This window comes from Bombyx mori, chromosome 11 (assembly GCF_030269925.1).
Source record: "Bombyx mori chromosome 11, ASM3026992v2".
NCBI lineage: Eukaryota > Metazoa > Arthropoda > Insecta > Lepidoptera > Bombycidae > Bombyx > Bombyx mori.
In genome coordinates this window covers 3,305,274-3,324,071 of record NC_085117.1, presented here as the reverse complement: position 1 = coordinate 3,324,071, position 18,798 = coordinate 3,305,274, and the positions used below count along the sequence as shown (strand labels likewise).

The following is an 18,798-nucleotide window of genomic DNA, read 5'->3' as shown; positions in this document are numbered from 1 at the left end:
ACACTAGAGAATGGCCGTTTTCCAATTACAGCACAAGAGCGCATTATGCGGCATAATGCTCAACTAAGCTTCAGCATAATTCGGCATTGTGTGTCACTGAGTCGCATTATACTCTGTAATTAACCATTACTTAATAGTAGTTAAGTAATGGTTAATTACAGAGTATAATGCGACTTAATGGTAGTTAAGTAATGGTTAATTACAGAGTATAATGCGACTTAATGGTAGTTAAGTAATGGTTAATTACAGAGTATAATGCGACTCAGTGACACACAATGCCGAATTATGCTGAAGCTTAGTTGAGCATTATGCCGCATAATGCGCTCTTGTGCTGTAATTGGAAAACTGTCAATGTCTGTGGAAAAAAATTCATCAAAAATGTTACATAATATTATCCCGCCCACCGCCACATAACTTTTTACTAACAGATCCAACAGCCTATAAACCTATTTATAATTATATAAAAAATACAATTCAAAAAATTTAAATGACGAAATTTAGTGAGGTGAAGTGTAATGACCCCAAAGTAAAGAACATTTTCCAAATAAGATATGACCTAAAGGTCTATGTTACCGGGTACCAGGTCAAAAAATAAAAACTTAAATGTTACTTTAACACATACATGTATTATTTTACAGATTTTACTTAATTACGTTAAAAGCATGAATGAAAGTGATACATTTAACAATATTAATTCCGAGTACAGATGTTGGACTTGCCTGGGAACCAATGACATGATACAACCAGCTTCAATTGAAGAGACGATTTGGTATCAAAACAACGTCAAGGTATTTACATATTTTTTTTTATTATATCTTTATGATTTGTTCATTATTAGATCAGAACAACAATTTAAACATAAGATTATTAAGTATTTAAAGTTTTTTCTGTATATGTAAATAATGTCGATTTGAATCACCCAATGAACAAATAACTTTTTTAATGTAAGAAATTAGAGCAACTGGTTTTCAATTTAAAAAATATCTATACCTAAGGTTTCAAGTAACTAGTTGTACTCCAGGGTCTGAAACAATACGGACCATGAATGTACCCACAGTGAATAATTATAAGGTCTTAAAATGACGAATTAAAACTAAAATCAAATAAATTTCCTTAAATGTAACATTACCTTTTACTATTATTTCCAGATATTACAAAGTAACGATGAGTTATACCTATGTAAATATTGCAAATGGAAAATAGACAAGCTATTGAGATTCATAAGACAATGCCATTTGGCTTCAGAAATGGTCTGGAGAGATTTGAAAAAGGTACGAATATGTTTCGGTTGCTCCCTTCTCCAACACGAGCTGTCAAGTTCAGATTGCACTTCGTTATACCTGCCCTGGTGAAACTGGTAATGCCATCAGGTCATTGGTAATCCTTTGGTCCTAAAAAATAAGTTTGGAGTGAAACCTGACATTGTTGTTTCAATTTCGAGTTTAAACTTATAAGTGTTGTGAGTTTTAATAAATGCATGCACAGAGAATTATGTTGAACACTAATATGTATAATAGTTTTAAGAAACAAATACATTACACTTTCACAAGTATGATTCATCTGACCGATTTCGGCCATGGCGACCACTTTGACTCCTATCCGTCGATTTGGCGCTCGTGCGCTCGAAGATGGCTTATATAGCTTATCTTCGCGGCAAAACTCCTTGCGCATTAAGGGCACGTAAGCACGCCGTTCTTATAATTATAGGTTATGGCAGCAGAAGGGCGGGCCTTCAACTGGTCGCGTTTGTAATCAAGGTCAGCTTTACGCTGATCCTCGAACTCGCGTACTTTGCTGTTCACCATCCTGCGCCATTCTGGCCGCTGTGCTGCCAAGCGCTCCCATTGAGAGGGCTCTATATCACATCTCTTCATGTGTCGTTTCACGACGTCCTTGTACCGCAGGAGCTGTCCGCCATGCTTTCGCTTGCCATCCTGTAGTTCAGAGAAGAAGATGCGCTTCGCCACTCTTTCCTCCGTCATGCGTGATACATGACCGCACCACCGAAGCTGCCGACGCATTAAATAGGTCTCAATGCCACCAACATTGGCGCGTCGCAAGACTTCGGTATTTCGCACTCTATCCGACCATCTGATTTTCATGATGGCACGAAGGCATTTAAGTTGGAAGCGATCCAGAGTGCGAATGTGGCGGCGGTACACACACCACGAATCGGAGCAGTATAGGAGGTTTGGCAGCACAATTGCCATGTATACTGAAATTTTAGTGGCCAACTTAAGGTCATGCGAGCAGAAGACCTTGGAACATAGCTTGCCAAATGCCGCAGCAGCGGCACCAACCCTGCTATTGATCTCATCATCAAGGTCACACTTGGATGTTAAAGTGTTCCCCAGATAGCGAAATTTATCCACCTGCTTCAACATATCCTCACCAAGCTTTATGGTTAGTGCCTCGTGACCGTGACTGTCCAGGGACATCACCTCCGTCTTATTGACACTAATCTTCAGGCCGATTTACGGCAGGCTAGGTGAAAAACGGACATCAGCTGTTGCAGGCCGGCTGGGGATTCTGCTAAAAAGCACAAGTCATCAGCATACATGATCTCAGTGATCAATGCATACGACACTTTGGTGCGAGCCTTAAGTCTAGCCAAATTGAAAAGGCTGCCGTCCGTACGGAAGCGGATGCGGACTCCTTGGGAAACATTTTGTAGAACCTCTCTAACTACGACCGCAAAGTACAAGGCGAACAGAGTAGGCGCTAAGACGCATCCTTGCTTCACCCCACACGTAACGGGAAAGAAGCCCGTCTGTTCACCATCTACAGCGACGCAGCATTGCATGTCGTCATGCAGGAGTCTAAGAAGCGCTACAAACTTCTCCGTGCATCCGAGTTTCCGCAATACCAACGATAAGGCTTCGCGAGGCACGCTGTCAAAAGCCTTCTCCAAGTCAACAAAACAGAGGTACAACTGACAACCCTGCTCTCTGCTCTTTTCTTGTAGTTGACGCACAGAGAAGATCGCTTCGCATGTGCCTCGGTCCGGGCGGAAGCCAAACTGAGTTTCGAGCAGGATCTTTTCAGATAAGTCCTTTAGGCGGTTTAAGAGTACTCTAGCAAAGACCTTTCCGGGGGCCGATAGGAGCGAAATACCGCGGTAGGAGTTGCAGTCAGATCGGTCGCCCTTGTTCTTATAGAGAGCAGTTATGCGCGATACTTTAAAGCTACGACGAACAAACAGCTCCCACACCAACGTGTACAACTCCTCTCCGCCGTACTTGATCAGCTCTCCTGGTATAAGATCAGCGCCAGCCGCTCTTTTATCTTTTTGCTGTCTGATGGCAGCAACAACCTCGTCACGCAATAGAGGCTCGTCCAGCTCAAGGCCAAGAGGGAGTTGAGGCATTAAAGCGATGCTTTGCAGATCTGCTGATCGATCCACTGGCCGACGGTGACTATATGCCCTCCACGGTCGCCCTAGGCCATCCACCTTGCCTTGCTGACCCGCCGAGTCCGCCAAGTCACGTTGCATATCTGCGTTGTGTTGCCTTCCTCGCCAAGTCAGACTTTGTGTGTTAAGCGGGAGGGAGCCGCGTGTAGGGATGGGTATTAAAGAGATGAGGAGAAGCGGGAGTTAGGAGTAGGAAGGACAGGATACTGTAGCCACGGAAGAGTAGGTTGTGGTCTATAGCAGCTCAGGGAAGGCGGGATCGCGTGCCCGTGCACTCAGTAATATACTACCGGACACGTAAAATAATTATACTACATATATTATTATATTATACATATCTCAAGGTAGGTGGCGGAATTTAAGTTGTAGATGTTTGTGGGCTCCGGTAACCATTTAAAATCAGGTGGGTTCTGAGCTCGTCCACACACACATGCATTATAAAATAAAATAAAAAAGACACATAGAAATAAGTCGTCGTATAATAATTCAAGAATAATTTTGAAGTCGTCGTGGCCTAAAGGATAAGACGTCCGGTGCATTCGTTGTTGCGATGCACCGGTGTTCGAATCCCGCAGGCGGGTACCAATTTTTCGAATGAAATACGTACTTAACAAATGTTCACGATTGACTTCCACGGTGAAGGAATAACATCGTGTAATAAAATGAAACCCGCAAAATTATAATTTGCGTAATCACTGGTGGTAGGACCTATTGTGAGGCCGCACGGGTAGGTACCACCGCCCTGCCTATTTCTGCCGTGAAGCAGTAATGCGTTTCGGTTTGAAGGGTGGGGTAGCCGTTGTAACTATACTGAGACCTTAGAACTTATATCTCAAGGTGGGTGGCGCATTTACGTTGTAGATGTCTATGGGCTCCAGTAACCACTTAACACCAGGTGGGCTGTGAGCTCGTCCACCCATCTAAGCAATAAAAAAAAAAAAAAAAAAAAAAATACACACAAAAATATAACATTTTATATAAATAGTAACATAGCGAAAATAGCTCCATATGGCATGTTACAATGTATATTGTACTAGATATATATAAGTCAAGGAAAGTTGACAAGAGCCAAGGCAGGTGGCTGATTGTAAAACTCATGCCACCATATCTCTACAAAGTCTTATAATAGGGCATGCTGCAACAATCCCACATAGTGTAGTGCGTAGTGGGATAGTGTGGGTAATGTTACGCCTGTACGAGTAACGCCGTCTATCGCAGAATAACCGAACGAATATCGAAGGATCTAGTAACATCTATAACGCTCGAGAAGCGCAACGCCATCTATTGTCAGATAACGGAAGCACACATCGAAGGTACTCGACTTGTGAGGAATGTTCTCGACGATTCTAGGGATGTCGTATCGACTATAAAAGCGTTGCAGAGATGGCACGCAGTCAGTCAGTAATCGAAACTACTCGAAGCGAAACAGCGAACGAATCACCTGAAGCGAAGCGGAAGAAGTGAATTGAGAATTTTAAAGTGTTTCAAGTGTTAATACAATGTTAATTTATACTTCGGTAGAATTTTTATTTATCCCGAATCTCAGAGCATAACAGTAATATACTAAGACCGAACTTTTGCACCTGACTTCTGCCACAGAATATAATAACACTACAAACCTTTCCAGTAGTGCCGTTCAGTAGTTTACAGGCAATGACAAACTATTTGTACCTGTATGCTTAGTGCGAGTTTCTTAACGTTTTCGATAGCGTAATTTTCTTTTCGTACCTAATCTGATGGTCTAGTGAGACCATGTCAGCGTAACCTTAAATAGTAGGTGAGCTCACGGGGCTCAAACCTGACGATGTTGCTAATACGAACCCTAGCAAGAGCCGTGCTTCGCAGAATCTACCACCGGATCGGAAACGCGACCCACTGAGAAGATCCGGCGCGAAACTCAGTGGGCTGTGTCTGTGGGCTAGTTTACTCGCCGAGCCCTTTGTCGCAAGCGACGGGTTCGATGAGAACAATAATCGGTGCTTGGGGTACTTAAATACATCGTTAGTGGATCGGGAGGATCCGAAATGACGTGTTTTGGGCGACGTCAATCGTTTACCATTTGGTCCGCAGGATCGGCTATATAGTTTCCGGCGGCCACGATGTGAGGATTCTCATGTCGTGCCGTTTTATCGAAGTGGTAGCGTAAAAGTTAAGCCAATACAGTTGGAACAGCGCCCCTAGCGGCAAACGTATGCAAACGATCTCATTCCATACAAATATGAGTTAACTTTTACGCTATCGAGAACGTTAAAAAACTCGCACTAAGCACGCTGCACATAATCGAATTTCACTTTCATTAGTTACATCAAATAAAATAAAATAAGTATCTATTTCAGGAACGAATAAATTTTCCTTATTTAGCCACCAAACCGATAGAGCACCATGAACTAGGTTCAGATGACACAGAAGATGATAATTATGATATATTCCGTGATGAAGACGACTTGCCATTATTGATGATGAAGAGTGACGAACCAGAGATTGAGTTAGTAAGTGCCATTACGCTTTTTATTAACAAGGAGCTTACGACTATTGATACCAGTAATAATTCATAAATGTTACTAGATTTTAAATCGTCGTGACCTAAAGGATAAGACGTCCGGTGCATTCGTATGTAGCGATGCAACGGTGTTCGAATCCCGCAGGAATTTTTCTAATGAAATACGTACTTAATGTTCACGATTGACTTCCACGGTGAAGGAATAACATAACGTGTAATAAAAATCAAACCCGCAAAATTATAATTTGCGTAATTACTGATGGTAGGACCTCTTGTGAATCCGCACGGGTAGGGTTTTTTTTTATTGCTTAGATGGTTGGACGAGCTCACAGCCCACCTGGTGTTAAGTGGTTATTGGAGCCCATAGACGTCTACAACATAAATGCGCCACCCACCTTGAGATATAAGTTCTAAGATCTCAGTATAGTTACAACGGCTGCCCCGCCATTCAAACCGAAACGCATCGCTGCTTCACGGCAGAAATAGGCAGGGTGGTGGCACCTACCCGCGCGGACTCACAAGACGTCCTACCACTAGTAAAATAGCTTTTAATTTGCTTCGTTAATATCTAACAAATTTATGGTTGTTACATAACTAATATGTATATGTATATACATATACTAATAATCAAGGGCGGATCCAGCTTTGGCGCCAGGATGGGGTCACATAGTCAAATTTAGATGCGTTCGTTCCCAAGCGTTTGCCATTATACAAAGTTTGTATATTATTATATTAAATTAATTAAATATTGAAGGTATGTAGTTACATAAAATCTGTATGGTGACAAAATATATAAATAAAATCATTATATTCAATTAGTTGTCCACCTAAGTCCTGGAACCAGCTCAGGGGGTGGCCATTGCTAATAATATGTATATACATATACTAATAATATTTATATGGGTCATGTACCATTGGACCAGCAGCTGATTTGTCCTTTTGACCATGTCACCAGGAACCGCATGGTATTAAAGAGGAAATAAAAAACGAAATCGAAGTGAACAGTGATCATGTTAGAAAAAACGATAAGGAAAAACGTTTCAGCTCCCGCATGGTCAAGGAAACCTCTGAATACGTTGTCATCAAATTGACCAAGGATGAGGTATTCCGGTTTTTTTTTCTCACCACATTTAGCACAGTTTTTGGGGTCATCTGGGGTTCTCGCACGGGTAGGTACCACCAGCCTAACTGTTACTGCTGTGTAGCAGTAATATGTTCTAGTTTTATGGGTGGAGCAGTCGTTGTACTGTAAAAATTGAGACTTGGGACTCGTGTCTCGAATGTCTATGGGCTTCAGTAACCATTTATTACCAGGTTGGTTATGAACTCGTCCATCCATCTAAGAAATAAATACAAAACACTGTCCTTTAGTCATTAATACTGAAAGCGTAATGGGAACGCTCATTTGGTGTTAAGTGTCTACCAGAAGCCAACATAACTTGGAACATGAGCTTGAGAGGTAACTAGTAATCTCTTGTACCTCTGGGAGAATATGTTGAATGGGAAGTATTGAAAATGGTCCTTTTATCTTCTTTTTACAACCAGAGATCTTTTTTGCCGATCGCCATCCAACTCTCTTCAGCACACAGTTGAGTAGAGTCGTCACCCGACAACAGATGGCGTTACTCGTCCCGTAGTAATATTTCTCGAACATTCAGCGTGCTTAGTGCGAGTTTTTTAACGTTCTCGATAGTGTAAAAGTTAACTCAAATTTGTATGCAGTTGGAACGGCGCTCTTAGCGGCAAACGTAGGTAAACGGTAAACTTTTACGCTATCCAGAACGTTAAAAAACTCGCACACGCAGGATAGTAATTTGTTTTAACGCCCGTTTCTGTTTGACGATAGATGGCGTTACTAGTAGCGACATAAAAGTCTTTCTTTTTTTCTATGATATGACGTAGGTAAATATAGTTTCTCAGCTGTCGCTATACCAAGCTCGTTCGGAAGGATTACTTGTTTTTGTAATATATATATCAGCGGAAGGATTACTTGTTTTTGTAATACATATATATATATATGAAAGTACTAGTGATGTACGTTCTCGCTTGGGCAATAAATTAAATTGGCAACTCTGGTCTGGCTTAAAACCGTCAAACAGAGCAAGGCTTGAGAGGTCCCGTATTGTTTAAGGTGCTCGCCGAGTTGAAAGCGAAATCGGAATGCGAGGAGTATCTGAGGGCGCCTTACAAGTGCGTGAAATGCGTTAAGTGGTTCAACTTCGAGGATGTTCTGAATGGTCACATCGAGAGGCACACGCCGGTGAGTTTGGATTTGATATGCGGTATGACGGTGAGAGACTGGTTCCATGGTGTTTTTAAATAAAAAAAATTAAGGGATTTTATGACCTGGTAACTAAGACCTTTAAGTCATGTCTTATTTTAATTTATATTCTTATTTTTATGAAAAATGATAACAAAGAGTGTCTCCTGGGTTCTTCGCAGGACTTTCCGCTCCTCAGGTCTGAAAAAAAGCTCTTGAGATTTCAAAGCTGTCCCTGGACACCATTGACCGCACTAATTTAAACGGCCCGTGATGATTTCTTCCAGGAGTATGGCGCGTTCCAATGTGACATGTGTCAGCAGTACTGTCCCAGCGCTGTGTCCCTTAGAGGACATATCAAATCTCATACAACCAGGTTCGTGTGTTGTAAGAATTTCCAGATGCTTCTAGAAAAACCTATCTTATCCCTGGTAGACTAGGGTTTATTCCAGCTAATCACGGACTGGTAGGTGATTTCACGGGCTCAACCTCAGGCAGTAGTAGCAAGAGTAGTGCTTCGCAGAACCTACCACCGGATCGGAAACGCGACCCACTGAGAAGATCCTACGAGAAACTCAGTGGGTTGTGTCTATGGGTTAGTTCAGCTACTTCGAACTCTTAGTCGTAATCGATAAGATATCTTTTTGTTTTTTTAACACCCGATGCTTTCGTATATAGTGACGTCATAATTTTTTAAATCGCTTTTGATGGGTGGATTTGCTCACAGCCCACCTGGTGCTAAGAGGTTACGGGAGCCCATATACATCCACAACGCAAATGCTGCCACTCACCTTGAGGCATGAGTTCTAAGGTTTTAGTATAGTTCAACGGCTGCCCCGCCCTTCAAACCGAAACGCGTTACTGCTTCACAGCAGAACCAAGGTGGTGGTACCTAGCCGCGCGGACTCACAAGACGCCCTACCACCAGTGATTAGAATAAATTTAGCTGAATGCGAGTAGTATGTAAATAAAGTGTTTGGTGTTTGTTTCAGGTACAAATGCAAAGTTTGCGGGTACGTCCGTTCGTCACGGCAACACCTACTCGAGCACCACTCAACGGCGCATACAGACGCCGCGCCAGGCTACACCTGCCACACCTGCAGATACACCACCAAGTCAGTTGGGCAGATCTATTGTCAGCTTTTTTTTATTTTATTGCTTAGATGTGTGGATGAGCTCACAGCCCACCTGGTGTTAAGTGGTTACTAGAGCCCATAGACATCTACAACGTAAATGCGCCACACACCTTGAGATCTGAGTTCTAAGGTCTCAGTATAGTTACAACGGCTGACCCACCCTTCAAATCTAAACGCCTTGGTATCTACCCGTACGGACTCACAAGAGATCCTACCACCAGTAAGCCACCAGCTGACGTCCTGACGGATCCATCAGATCCAATAAGCCTTTGCATTAGACGCCTTCAGCTCTAACGCTAGGAGCAGGCTTAGGGATCCCGGTAATAGTGCAACCTAACCTAAGCATCAGCCCATTGAGTTTCTCGCCGGATCTTCTCAGCGGAAGCAGCTGCTCTTGAGTTATTAGGTCTCCTTCGGAGGTGCTTGGACAGTTGTTAGCTAATCCTACCCCTCCTGGCTGAGCCTTTGTTCACCCACCTGTCCTGGTGAAGCTGGAAAGGCCTCCGGGTTACCTAATCCTTTACACCCTATAAAAATTGTCAGCTAAAAAACTGGTGAAAACTTTTACTGGTGGTAGGACGTCTTATAAGTCCGCGCGGGTAGGTACCATCGCCCTGTTTATTTCTGCCGTAAAGCCGTAATGCTTTTCGGTTTGAAGGACGAAGTAGTCGTTGTACTGTTGATCTGAGATTTAGACCTCATGGCTCAAGGTCGCTCTTACGTAATTGTTAGCGATGCGTTAAATATAAATTTGGAGCTGTGATTAGTATATTTGGTGTATGTTTGTTTGTATGATGAATTTGTTTTGTTAAAAGAAGTTAGCAAATTTTTAGCTTAGTTTTAAATTAACAAGATTTGTAAGAGGGAGTGCGCGGGGTTCAACGAGAGGTGAGGGGGCCTCGGACCGATGACCTGAGGCGAACGAAGTCAGTGCTGTGAGCAAAGCAACGAACGCCGCGCGCTTCCTAACCACTAAAGTTTTTGTCATCCGACGCCACTATAGATAATAAAAAATTTTCTCACAAAAAACCTCTGTTAGTGCATTCCACGAACCTGCGAACCAACATAAATTACAGTAATGATATCTACAAAAAACACTACTAGATTTCTTCATGAAAAAAAAAATTAATATATGATTTTTTGTTAATTTCAATCACCCTGTACACTTGTTTATAGGTGGTAATGCGTTTTCAGTAAGAGAACGGTGATGCAGCGTCACGTCAAGACCCACTTACCGTCCGAGAGGCACGCCTGCCACCAATGCGGGAAGCTATTCAAGACAATCGATTCGCTCCGAGTGCACGCCGTGTAAGCGCTCAGCGTATATAACGCTTATTTATTAGGCGACGGTTTATTTAACGTGTGACGTCATATTATTATGACGCGACGGTGACGTCACCGGGTGCCTCTGTAACTAAGGAGAGTGACGTATTCTATGTTGAGTAGTAGTAGTTCTATTTTTCCAACTGGAAAGGTAAGGGTATCATACCAAACAGCCTAATATTTTATATATATTTTTTAATGAAAAATGGTAATATGGAGTGAAATAAAATGAAGTCGATGAATTTGAAACATTAATCAATTGGTTTGAAATGAAATCGACATGAAATTATGTGGAGTTAAATATAATATCAGTAAAATTGTGGTCATTTACTGAGACTTTTTCAGTGGACTTCTAGAGGATCTCGAGTAGCTAAGCTTAGCGGCTTTGTTTCATTTTCCTACATTTGTGCATTCTATGTTGACTTTGGCCACGGATACCTGCCCCCAGCGGGCGGTAACTGTAAAGTACAGAGTATATAAACTTTTGACGGTACCTGTAACGCCATCTGTTTTTAAAGGGCGGAAACGAAACGATTGGTACTATTGGAAATGTTCTAGAACCGTCGTCTGAAGTAAAGCGAAACAATTGAATTGTGTTAGCGAAAAAACTACCTTAATCGTAACGTATTTCGGTGTGATTTTTTTTTAATATAGTTTCAGTGCGTACCAATATAATCCATTAAAACAAGGCGCGCCCACATATGACGTCACGCGAGTTAAATATTGATTATAAATCGAAGAGTGAAAATATATGATTTCAATGACATTTTTGTTACTTTACACAAGCATTTGAAGTTTAAGCATTTGGAACTAAATATCATAACAAAAAAAATATTCCTGTGCTATTTTTGAATGGAGTAAACTTAATTGAAGTTCAATTAAAAACATCGAACTGTTGATGCTGATACCAAATAAAACGGACCTTTAATTACAATGATAAATGTCGCGTGTTGACCGAAATGTCGCTAAAACCGAATTAGCCTTTTGATCATCGATATGTTTTCAGCCGCCACGACAAGTCTCGTAGGTACCAATGCAGCGAGTGCGAGAAGGCCTTCATATACCCGTCTCTCTTGCACAAGCACGTCCAGGCCGTTCACGAGAGAGACGACTATTATTGCGTCGAGTGCGACGTCAAATTCAAATCGCCCGTGAGTATGTTAGCTCTAGTTCGACTCTTATAGTTTGGGTATGTTCTAAGTTACAATATAGCGGCCTGAGTGTGATTGGTATTGCCGATGGGCATGAGCGATGGTGATAATTCACCATCAGATGGGTCGTATGCTCGTTTGCCAATAAAAAGGGTGCGTGTACTTATGTACGCGCGTAAGTAGCTATACTTTATTTTTAATAAAAATATTTTTTTAATTATTAATTAATTAATAATAAATATTTAACGTTAATAATTTAATAATATTTAGTATGAATTATATTAAATAATAATTTTGTCATTTATACTACTAAAAAATGAATGCTAATTCATTTTTTTTTACGAGTGTACATGCGCAAAAGTTCACCTGCGGCTTCAGACTCGCCAAGTTACGTCGTAATGAGCGATTTAGTGGGCAACTTCATTCTGTTAATTTTGTGTCACGGTGCGCGCGTATCATAAAATTTCACTCTCATCAATTTTTCATAACGCCCAAAGAAGTATAACTTCAAAACCAACATACATATATGACCGAGTGAAGCTGGTTCCATGGTGTTTTTAAAATGATGACGTCAACGTCGCTGACGCCATACTCTTCATCGTTATCATTGCCTTACATAGTGACAGTAATTAAGACTAAGTTTTACAATGAATTCCATTTATTACATTTCAAGTGTACAACGATAACCCAAGATAATACACAAATTAGTTACAGTAAAGCAACTCAAGCATTCAACAAAAATGCTTACGGGCGTCGGCCACCAGATGGCTTCGCTTCGATTAGTTTCTTAATTAAAAACATCGAACTGTTGATGAACTGATAGCAAATAAAATGGACCATTAATTACAAAGGTTAATGTCGCGTATTAAGCGAAATATGGCTTAAATCGGATAAATAGCCTTTGACCCGTGTATACTTTGTGGTACCAGCATTCGCTAAGAAATATTACAGTTTTAAACTGGGTAATTGTAATTTAAGATTAGATGACAGTTTTGGACTTTTTGGCGGGAACGCGAGGGGTGAAGTTGTGTGATTTGTTTTATTTTGTCTCATTAGTGTTTCTTCAGGTTTAAATGTGTAATAACGGTGGTTTATTAACTGTTTAGTATCTGAGAAAGTGCACAAATGTGGGAAAATGAAACAAAGCTACTAAACGTAACTTCTCGGGATCTTCCAAAAAGTCCACTGTAAAAGTCTCAGTAAATGACCACCATTTTACTGAAATTATACTTCATCCCATATCATCTCATCTCATTTCATTTCATTTTCATTTCACTTCATGCCATCTTTCATAATATTTAACTTCATATCATCTCATAATATCATTTTCATATAAAAAAGCTACGTATTATTAAAATTAAAATAAGATTTGACCTAAAGGTCTTAGCTACCAGGTCATAAAATCCCATAAAAAAAGATGACAGGTTTTTTTTGTTGTATTAATATTAATCTGAGCGATTTTTCTACACCCTGTATATATAGATGTCGCTAAAAGCGTTCGTGTGAACTTTACAGGAGACCCTAAGGCTGCATTTCAAGAAAGCGAAAAAGCACAGAGACTTTTCCTCATACAGGTAATTTTCAGGATGCTATAACAAGAGCTTTTTTTTATTGCTTAGATAGGTGAACGAGCTCACAGCCCACCTGGTGTTATGTGGTTACTGGAGCCTATAGACATCTACAACGTAAATGCGCCACCCACCTTTAGATATAAGTTCTAAGGTCTCAGTATAGTTACAACGGCTGCTTCGCCCTTCAAACCGAAACACATTACTGCTTCACGGCAGAAATAGGCAGGGGCGGTGGTACCTACCCGTGCGGACTCACAAGACGTCCTATCACCAGTAATTTTTATTACACGATGTTTTATTCATTCACCGTTAAAGTCAATCGTGAACGTTTGTCAAGTACGTATTTCATTAGAAAAATCGGTACCCGCCTGCGGGATTCGAACACCGGTGCATCGCTAAATACGAATGCACCGGACGTCTTATCCTTTAGGCCGCGACGACTTTTAGTTTGATGTATACAGGACACAATAAAAACATCCAGGTACCAGTGTCCGAATTGCGATGCGAGGTTCGTTTCTCCGTCTGCGCTGGCGGTACACCTCAGCGCCCAGCACGGAGCCGCCAAGCTCCACGCTTGCGACCTGTGCCACCGGAGGTGAGTGACGATCCCTCCGAAGCTGGATCAAAGGGTCCAGACCAACTGTATAGGGCATATGAACGGCGAACCAATAACTCTTCGATCAGGGTCCAATCGCGACTACGCCACTGGTGTGTGTGCCAAATTATGGTATTTATAATTGTAACAATGGTCGTACGTGATATTTTCTGTTCAAAAACACATGACCAAACCAAAAACAATTGGGCACAGATGAGATCTCAATCGATAAGCCGCCGATGTAATCTAGTATGCATGGAGGATGTGGGTGGGTCATCAAATCTAGGAGTTCAGTGTTGTCTGTGTGTCCCAATTGCTATAGGAGCCAGTTAAATGGTAAAGGATCTTTAAGTGGAGATCAGTTTCTTTGGAAATGTGGACGGAGGTAGTGGCTTTGGCTACTGATGATAGAATCATAACAGAATGCACTTTCATTATTGCTTATTGATTTTAAAAGGGAATTCCTTAACAATACGAGTTGATAGGAATCGTCACGTAACGAAAAAGCGTTATGGTTTCTCCGCGTTTCTTACTCATAGATGGACAATGGAAATTACATGTGAATGTGTCTTCATTAACGATTTAGCTGCGAGTGAGTGAATTATCCGAAGGGGTCCACGGACAGCACACGCTTTTATGTAATTTCAGGTACAGTAGCCGTGAAGCGTTGAGGGCCCACGTGTGGAGGACGCATACGCAACGCGAAAAGTCCGTCACCTGTGATATATGCGAGAAGAGCTTTTCGGTAAGCTTGATTGAGTATGACGTGCTTTAGACGAAATATCAGCGTGGTTTTGTTTGAGGAATCAAAAGCGGTGTGGTTGATGTTTGAAAATAATGTAAAATTATTTTTATACATTATATATTTGGGGTGAGAGGAGTGAGTGTTGAGATGACGGCTGATAGAAGGGAATGGAATAATGGAAGGGAAATTAGCTGTGCCGACCCCACCTAGTGCGATAAAGTGGATGAAAAGAAGATATATTTGGGGGGTATTGTGAGCCCTCACAGGTAGGTACCGCCACCCTGGCTATTTCTGCCGCGAAGCAGTGATTGCTTCCTGTTTGGAGAGTGGGGCGATCGTCGTACTGTAGAACTGAGACTTAGAACTCGTGTCTCAAGGTCGGTCGCAATATCGACGCTGTGATGTCTATGGGCTCGTCCGTTAAAGCGTTCACGTATTTTTTTAACCAACTTCGAAAATAGGAGAAGGTTTTCGTTTCGACTGAATTTTTATTTTATGTGTTTAACTAACCTCAAAACTTTCTATCTTTTTTTATTTGATGATTATTGCTTCTCGTGTATGGTCTCTTTTATATCTTCAATCAAGATCCAAGTTTTTGGGCTGTCATTAATAATGCAAATATAATTGTGTTTGACGACTACATTAGTGATGTACTCATTTTGTATCGTTAAAGTCAGTGTATTAGTTATTGTCGATAATTTTGGTTAACCGAATCGAAGTCTGAAGTTTGTTGTATGTTCAAAATGGAGCACGGTATTGTAGATTGTGTGATTGTGCATTGCCTACGTCAAGTGAGCCGGACTGCTCACTTTCAGACCCTAAAAAGTCCTGGTTGAAGATCAAGGGCTGCCACACGCTTCGAACCTTCTAATATGCTCAGAATACGTGTACGACCTTGGAGTTGGCATTGAATAAAAACTCATCTTCAAAATAAGACAGTTTGATGTTTCTTTGCAGCGCAAAAGCGTCTTGAAGCTCCACTTGCGCACGCACACGGGAGCGAGGCCTCACGCGTGCGAATGCGGGGCAGCTTTTGCTCAGAAAGCTACGTTGAAAGCGCACGCCGCAGCCAAACACAAGGTCCGAAACTTAGATATCTCTAACCAGCGTATTTTCACATGTCGACCGTCCATACATTATTCTCGATAGATGAATTTTAGCTGAAGCTTACACGCAATTTTTGATTTACAAATGCTAAAAGATAAATATTTGATAATTTGAAAATGCTGGGCAGAGAAACGGATGCTGTATAAGTAACTTGGAGACAAAAAACCGACTAAAGTCCAAAAAAATGGATATACTACTGGAGATATAACTTAGAGAGGGTTGATGTCAGACAGGCGACTCATACCAGTTTCTTTATTATTATTGCTTAGATGGATGGACAAGGTCACAGTTCTCCTGGTGTAAAATGGTTACCCGAGCCCATAGACATGTACAGAGTAAATACCACCACCCATCTAGGCGTCCCTGTGCAGCATGACGAGAGGACACGCTAAAGAATATGATGTCAACCAAACAAAAAAACCGAAAAGTAATGTTAGTTTTTGGTTCTCAAGTAAATATTTAAATAAATTAATCTTCGAGCCGATTGCGAAATGGACCGACGCGGAACTTCGGCATAGGAAACAAAATAAATCACCCCATTTTGGTATAAAGTGGTATATTTATATTTACTTGCTTCCTTCGGTATTCGCGAGTCGAAGACTGAACTAAAGCTACTTCTAGAAAGAAAACAAAGATACCTGACATCTCATGAAATTCTGGTATGTGAAGCCCGGACGAGTTGTTACTGTTGACTTGTTTATTTCTGCCGAAAAGCATACATCCGTTCTAAACAGAACTAAAGCACTAAATGTACTAAAGGCACTAAAGCGAAATCTTCGACCTCACGTCTCAAGACGACGTTCGCTTTGTGAGGTCAACGCGCCTCAGTAGCCTTTGCCTACTTAAAGGGCCTCTTCTCTGCCTAAATTTTATTTAGGTTTCCGTTAATAAACCTAATCATCTCCAAGTTGACGACTGTCTTGGACAATATCAATCGAAGTGCCACTAAAATATGAGTGAGCGAATGCGATTTGTTTTTAATTGATGTGCTTTAAAAAAATAAAACAAAAACAATTTTATTTTTCAGAAAAAAGATATACCAAACGAACACGACACACAAATGGTACAGACGGAACAATAAAGAGATTGTATACGTAAAAATGGTTTTTCATTTATTTTGAAACTCTGAATTTTCCTATTTCCATCTATAAGGTTTTATATCGGATTATACCTGGATAGGTTTACGAATCAGAAATGAGGAGATTCGCAGGAAAACCATGGTAACCGACATAGCCCAAAGGATTGCGACACTGAAGTGGCAGTGGGCAGGACACATTGCTCGCGGAACGGATGGCCGTTGGGGCCAGAAGGTTCTTGAGTGGCGCGCGCGTACTGGGAGACGTAGCGTGGATAGGCCTCCCACAAGGTGGGCCGACGACCTATTGAGGTTCGCGGGGATCCGCTGGATGCAGGCAGCGCAGGACCGGTCTTTGTGGCGAAGCTTTGGGAGGCCTATGTCCAGCAGTGGACGTCCATGGGCTGATAGAATAGGTTTACGATACCCGAGTAAAGGATAGCAATATAGCGCCCCTAGCGGCAAACGTAGGCAGACGTGCCAACTGCATACAAATTTGAGTTAACTTTTACGCTATCGAGAACTTTAAAAAACTCGAACTAAGCTTAATTTTTCTTTTATTGCTTAGATGTGTGGACGTGCTCACAGCCCAACTGGTGTTAAGTGGTTACTGGAGCCCATAGACATTTAAACGTAAATGCGCCACACACCTTGAGATATAAGTTGTAAGGTCTCAGTATAGTTACAACGGCTGCCCCACCCTTCAAACCGAAACGTATTACTGCTTCACGGCAGAAATAGGCGGGGTGGTGGTACCTACCCGCGCGGACTCACAAGAGGTCCTACCACCAGTAAAACACATTACTCGCAAAAATCTGTTCTATCCGTTGAGTTCTTGAGAAGCGACTGTGTACCGGAAGATGTAGCGTGGGTAGGCCTCCCACTACCGACTGACGAGATATTAAGGCTCGCGAGATCCGCTAGATCCAAACGGCACAGGACCGATCGTTATGGCGAGGCTTAGGGGAAACCTTGACCCAGCAGTGGACGTCTTTAGCCTGTGGATTGCTATCGCGAGGAAGCAATCCATCGCCGTCTTCATATACTTACAGATTCGTTTGAGATCTAAAAGCCACATCCTTTACGTGCCACGCTGGAAACATAGTGCTTTTCTGTCATGGACGCGTTAGTCTTATAACATTGTGTAATAAAAATCAAACCTGCAAAATTATAATATGCGTAATTTGCGTGAGCACGGGTAGGTACCACCACCCCGCCTATTTCTGCCGTGAAACAGTAATGCGTTTCGGTTTGAAGGGTGGTGTAGCCGTTGTAACTATATTGAGATCTTAGAACTTATATCTCAAGGTGGGTGGCGCATTTACGTTTTAGACCTCTATGGGCACCAGTAACCACTTAACACCAGGTGGGCTGTGAGCTCGTCCAATTATCAAAGCAATAAAAAAATCTACGGGCCGTTATGACCCAAGATTTGGTCAAGGAACGTCTATTTACCTTAGAATTAAAAAAGATGTGTAGTGTCGTGGGACACTGGATAGGAACGAAGTTCCTTATTATAAAATATTAATATTAAGTTCTATTTGAGGTATAAAGAAAATAAAACTGGAGGTTTCGCAACAACCCACGGTCATTCGGTAACGTGCGAACTTATTGTGGTACACTTCATTCACTGCTGTTTGCATAATGCGGAGTTTACATTACGAAATTAGTGTCATGCATGTTGAGCTCAGTTTCACGAAAGTAGTTTCGATATATGCGAAGGTAATTTCGTAAAAAAATTAGTGTCGCGAAATGAACAGTATCGCAGTAACCACGGCGCCGTCAGCATCAAAGCTATATTTTGCTATATTCAATGTAGCTAAAGAAATGCTTATATACTTATGAACTTAAAAAAAGGCTATCAAGAAAAAAAAAAGTTGGTAGATTCGAGGATGGTCAACAAGAAGGCATTTAGGTGCAATG

At 41.5% G+C, this 18,798-nt stretch overlaps 2 protein-coding genes across 2 annotated transcripts in view; one reads left to right on the top strand and one right to left on the bottom strand.

Moving 5' to 3' along the window:
• The first annotated feature begins 566 nt into the window (after window positions 1-566).
• LOC101743620 (oocyte zinc finger protein XlCOF6) lies at window positions 567-16,901 on the top strand. Its single transcript, XM_004922207.5, has 14 exons — window positions 567-788; window positions 1,149-1,271; window positions 5,749-5,901; window positions 6,868-7,014; window positions 8,044-8,172; window positions 8,460-8,548; window positions 9,165-9,287; window positions 10,503-10,616; window positions 11,638-11,782; window positions 13,298-13,356; window positions 13,835-13,948; window positions 14,597-14,693; window positions 15,651-15,773; window positions 16,828-16,901. Exons 1-14 carry the CDS (start codon window positions 567-569, stop codon window positions 16,879-16,881), a joined length of 1,692 nt encoding a protein of 563 aa, XP_004922264.2. The 3' UTR covers window positions 16,882-16,901.
• The window catches only part of LOC101743341 (oxysterol-binding protein-related protein 8), a 74,962-nt gene continuing 56,770 nt past the window's right edge, over window positions 607-18,798 (bottom strand). The window contains exon 22 of the mRNA XM_062670994.1: window positions 607-1,391. The gene's annotated coding sequence lies outside the window, so the exon portion shown is untranslated. The remainder of the gene's footprint in view (window positions 1,392-18,798) is intronic.